This window comes from Egretta garzetta, unplaced genomic scaffold, assembly GCF_000687185.1.
Source record: "Egretta garzetta isolate BGI_Z169 unplaced genomic scaffold, ASM68718v1 scaffold417, whole genome shotgun sequence".
In the NCBI taxonomy this organism is placed as follows: Eukaryota; Metazoa; Chordata; class Aves; order Pelecaniformes; family Ardeidae; genus Egretta; species Egretta garzetta.
In genome coordinates, this window is record NW_009260227.1 from 825,255 (window position 1) to 830,213 (window position 4,959).

General features: G+C 58.2%; 1 protein-coding gene across 2 annotated transcripts in view; it reads left to right on the forward strand.

The window, feature by feature from the left end:
* Positions 1-4,959, forward strand: part of RXRA (retinoid X receptor alpha) — a 72,127-nt gene that overhangs the window by 38,623 nt on the left and 28,545 nt on the right. For both annotated transcript variants that reach the window (XM_035897664.1, XM_009642261.2), the window contains exons 3-4: positions 770-920; positions 1,840-2,019. In XM_035897664.1, coding sequence (XP_035753557.1) covers positions 770-920; positions 1,840-2,019 — 331 coding nt within the window. The remainder of the gene's footprint in view (positions 1-769; positions 921-1,839; positions 2,020-4,959) is intronic.

Consider the following 4,959-nt stretch of genomic DNA (forward strand, 5'->3'; position numbering starts at 1 on the left):
TGCTGTGAGGCCAGGCTGGGAGAGTTGGGGGTGTTCAGCCTGGAGAAGAGAAGGCTGCGGGCAGGGCTGAGTGCGGCCGCTCAGGGCTTCAAGGGGGCCCAGAGGAAAGGGGGGGACAAGCGTTTTAGTAGGGCTAGCTGGGACAGGACAAGAAGCAGGGTAGGTTTAGGCTGGATCTAAGGAAGAAATTCTTTCCAGTGAGGGTGGTGAAACCCTGGCAGGGGTTGCCCAGAGAGGGGGTGGAGGCCCCATCCCTGGGAACATTCCAGGCCAGGTTGGCCGGGGCTGTGAGCAACCTGCTGTGGTTCAAGGTGTCCCTGCTCCTGCAGGGGGGTTGGGCTGGGTGACCTCTGGGGGTGCCTTCCAGCCCAAAACATTCTGTGATGCTATGATCCTTGGTGGGGCGGGCGGTGTCAGCCCTGCGTGGCTCCTGGTGGCACACGGGGCACTTGCTGTGTCCTGCTCCTGCTGTCCTGGTGCTGGCAGCGAGAGCCGGTGGCATCCCCCTGCCAGCTTAGAGCTGCACCGGCTTTTGTGCTGGGGCAGCAGATGAGCGCTTGTGCCTTCGGTCACTGGACACACATGCTCAAATCCTCTGGGTTCAGCTTTGGGGGTGGGGGTTTTAAGCAGTGTGTGTCCCCATTGGAAGCTTGTCCCCTGCCTGGCACTCCTGCCCCGTGTCTGAGTGCCAGCCCTGCTGCGGAGCTGGCTCAGCCCCGCATCCGCGTGCCCCGCGTTCCCGCTGAGCACCGTGCTTCTGTCTCGACAGCTCAACTCGCCCATGAACCCTGTCAGCAGCTCAGAGGACATTAAGCCACCCCTGGGACTCAATGGAGTCCTCAAAGTGCCAGCACATCCCTCAGGAACGATGGCCTCCTTCACCAAGCACATATGTGCCATCTGTGGGGACAGATCTTCAGGTAAGGCTGGTGCCTGCCCCGGGAGAGGCTCTGGAGATGCCCTGGGAGAGGGTGGTGAGGGTTTGCACGGTTCCCCAGCACAGCGAGCTCCTGCAGGGACTCTCCACTGGGAGAGGAGCCGCCCGTGCCCTCGGAAGAGGGGACTAAAAGTCCCTCGGTGACCAGCCTTCCCCAACCCGTCTGGTCTGGGGTGGGCTCTGACCCAAGCCAGGGGACCCCAGGTCTCTGCTTAGCAGTGGCGTTACCTCCTCAGCCCCGAGCAGCGCGGCCCCTTCGGAAGTCGGAGGTGTTAGTGAGTGTCCCCCTCTCTACCCGTCCCGTGATCCATAGTGGAATTGTCACATAGCGCCCGATAAAAAGCTGTGCTTGGCTTGGAGCCTCTCCCCTCCTGGGAGATAAAGATGTGCTAATTCCCTTTATTCTCCTGCTGGTTTAAAAGCTTTCTGCGCCAGAAGTGCTCTGGTGGCCTGGTTTGTGAGGTCCTGAGGGACACGTCCTGCGCCTGTCGGGCTCCCAGGCTGGAAGAGGAGGGTGGGAGCGTGGGGCAGAGCAGGCTGGGTCCTGTGTCTGGCATGGGGGGTCTGATGAATTTCAGAGGGTACAGGGGGGTTCCCCCTTGTTTCACTGCTGCGCTGCCTCACCCCTGATGTTTGGCTAAGAAATGGCAAGGGGTTCTCCTTGATATAAGGCAGGTTGTAGCCAGCGGAAGGCATCCTGATTTTATGGACGTCAAGGCGAAGCCGCTGCTCTTGAGCTCCTGCTCACGGCTCCGAGAAACCTCTGCTTCCCCCAGGCACAGCTGGGAGAGGCCCCGGGAAAAGCTGACGGTCTTTATGGTGAAGGGGGAGAGCAAAGGGGGGCACCCGGGACACGCAGCGAATCCTTTTAACCCGAGTTGCATCCCAACCCCCCCCTGCAGGTAAACATTATGGGGTGTACAGCTGCGAGGGCTGCAAAGGCTTCTTCAAGCGCACGGTGCGGAAAGACCTGACCTACACCTGCCGTGACAACAAGGACTGCCTGATCGACAAGCGCCAGCGCAACCGCTGCCAGTACTGCCGCTACCAGAAGTGTCTTGCCATGGGGATGAAGAGAGAAGGTGAGGCACGAGAGCGCCTGGCCTGGGCACCCATGGGTGCTGCAGGTACCTTTGCTTCGTTGGGAGGCTCCAGCAGGCTCCTGCCTGTTGGCACCGTGGCAGCGCCATGTGCACCAGAGCCAGCACGAGCCCTGCCAAGGGCTGCCTGCGCCGGGCTGCCAAAAATGTGCCTGTCTCAGTTATATATTTTGCTTTTGCGCCACAGCCAGGGCCTCTTACAGGCTCCGGAATGGTGTTAGATCCCAGAATGGTACCCGGATGATGGGATGGCTGAACGTTATAAATGAGCCAGCGCCCAGAGGCACCGAGCACAGCACTGGGGAGCAGGGGGGCAAGGAAAGCTGACAGCGCTCGCCGGGTTCTTTGCTGCCCTGGAACTTGTGCTCCCCGTTTCGCACCGTCCGCAGCGATGGCCGATACCCCGAGCCCATCCCTTTCCCTGCAGGGCCCCACCAAGCAGAGATGCGAAAGCTGTCGGGGCCGAGAGCATTTTGGGTGACGAATGCTGCCACCAGGGCCAGGCCCTTCTTTCTCCGTGCAACATGGGATGTCGCATCCTGGAGAACCGGAGCTGATGCGGGGGCACTGGCGAGATAAAGATCACGTTTAATTCGCTGGGTGCTAATCACCCTGCTGCCGGGGTCCTGCGTGTGTCCCAGCCGCGTGCTGTTTGTAGCGCACACCTCGCTCGGGACGGGCAGGGAGACTCCGTGAATTGGCGTCCTCCTCATCAGCGGCCACGGCTCGGGCACCGGCGCCGAGCACCGGCTGTTCCAACTCAGTTGCATTCCCTAGCAGTAGCAATAACGAGTTTTTTTCTCATTGGGAGGATAAAAGAAATTCGGTCTCGTAAAAAGAGATCCCTCCCCTTACTGGAATTTAGATTTAGGATCTAAAACTCCCTGGCAGTGCCTCTTCTAAATGCTCTTTTTAAATGCTGACTGCATGTGTTTTAAACTGCTGGCAGAAACAGGCTTTTACCAGACATGATGTGAAAATGACCCCGTGGTGCTGCTCAGTTCTCTGCTGCCATCTCCCCTTACATCTAGGGCTACTAAAATGCTCCGAGGGCTGGAGCCCCTCTGCTGTGAGGCCAGGCTGGGAGAGTTGGGGGTGTTGAGCCTGGAGAAGAGAAGGCTGCGGGCAGAGCTGAGTGCGGCCGCTCAGGGCTTAAAGGGGGCCCAGAGGAAAGGGGGGGACAAGCTTTTTAGTAGGGCCAGCTGGGACAGGACAAGGGGGGATGGCTTTAAACGGAAGCAGGGTAGGTTTAGGCTGGATCTAAGGAAGAAATTCTTTCCAGTGAGGGTGGTGAAACCCTGGCAGGGGTTGCCCAGAGAGGTGGTGGAGGCCCCATCCCTGGGAACATTCCAGGTCAGGTTGGCCGGGGCTGTAAGCAACCTGCTGTGGTTAAAGGTGTCCCTGCTCCTGCAGGGGGGTTGTGCTGGGTGAGCTCTAGGGGTCCCTTCCCACCCAAAACATTCTATGATTCTATGATCTTCAGAGCCACACGTGCCTCCCTGCCCGGCCAAATAAACCCATCCCTCTGCCCCGTGGCTCGGGCTGCGGCGAGCAGCGCTCCAGCCCAGCTCGCTTTGAAGAGCTCTGAAGTCTTGTCCAGAGCATTCATTAAACAGGGAGCTGCACCGAGTGTCGAGCAGACCCCACCATGCTTGGTTTAGGGGGTCACCCATGATGCGCAGAGCCTCTGCTCGTGGTGTGGAGGGATTGCCATGGGCTGGGAGGCCGGGGCACCCAGGGGACCTCCCCGGCTCCGCAGAGTGTAATCCTTTGGTGCTCGGAAACAAAGCTTCCTGGCCCAAGTAAGGATGGGTTGCACAGGGGGCAGCGGCTCTGCCAGGTGGGGCTGTAGGCAGAAACGTAGCTGGAGAGAGCACGGGCTTGGAGGGAGGAGAAAAGATGGTAACGCGTTGCTTTTGATAGGAACACGATGCATGGCTGGAGCCTCCAAGGAACATGGCTGGGCAGAGCTTGGGGTGCTCGTGGCCCCATCCCCACACTCACCCAAAACAATAGGTGTTTGATAGAGGATTCCTCGGTGACAAAGAAAAGCTGCTCCTTGGAGCCATTGTCATGGAGTGGTTGCAAGGTTGCCCAACCCCTTTCCTCACTCCTGTCTTTCTTGTCCGTTTGCGTCATTTCCAGCTTGGTGGGAAAGCCTTCAATGGAGAGATTGAGACATCCAGAAAATGCCTTTAAAGGTGAGCGGTACGGTGCAGGCACAGCGCTTCATGTGCGGGGGGCTGGCGTTGCCCTGGCTGCTTCGCAGGTGGGCAGAGCCATGGAGCGTGCTGGATCCCGCGGGATAGGTGTGGCAGGAGGAGGAAACGGAGGGAGGAAAGTCTAATCTCCCGCCTTGGGTGACTAAAAAGAAGCCATGAAGTCTCCCATGTCTTCAGCAGCAGCACTTGCTTCCCAGTGGGAGAAATGCAGGTGTAGATAGATGTGGAGCACCCCATTTCCCTGGCATTGCCTCCGGAGCCTTGCTCCGGCAGCTGGAGACCCGCTTTCCTTTCAGACCCCTAGAACATCTCAGCCAGTGTTGGCAGGGAAGGAACATCAGCAGTAATGGTTTAACTCTGTGGCCTGCGCTGACATCCTGCGATCGGGTACCTGCTTCATGCCTGCCGAGAACGGTGATTGCATGGGCAGCACCACTAAAATTATAGGTCCATTAATTAATTTCTAAACGGTGGCGGAATTCCCCGGGGAGCACGTACAGTATGAGGACTCTATTAATTCATCTTGATTAACATTATCACAATGAATACCGAATGAATTCGTAACGATCAGCCAATTATTTAAAGGTGTGACAGATGGGATCTTCGTAACTCTAGAAGTGCACTCAGGCGGTGCTGGCGTTGCGTGAGAGCTTCAGAGGAGGGCAGAAAGCTGGTGGATCCACAGTCAGTAGATGTTTGA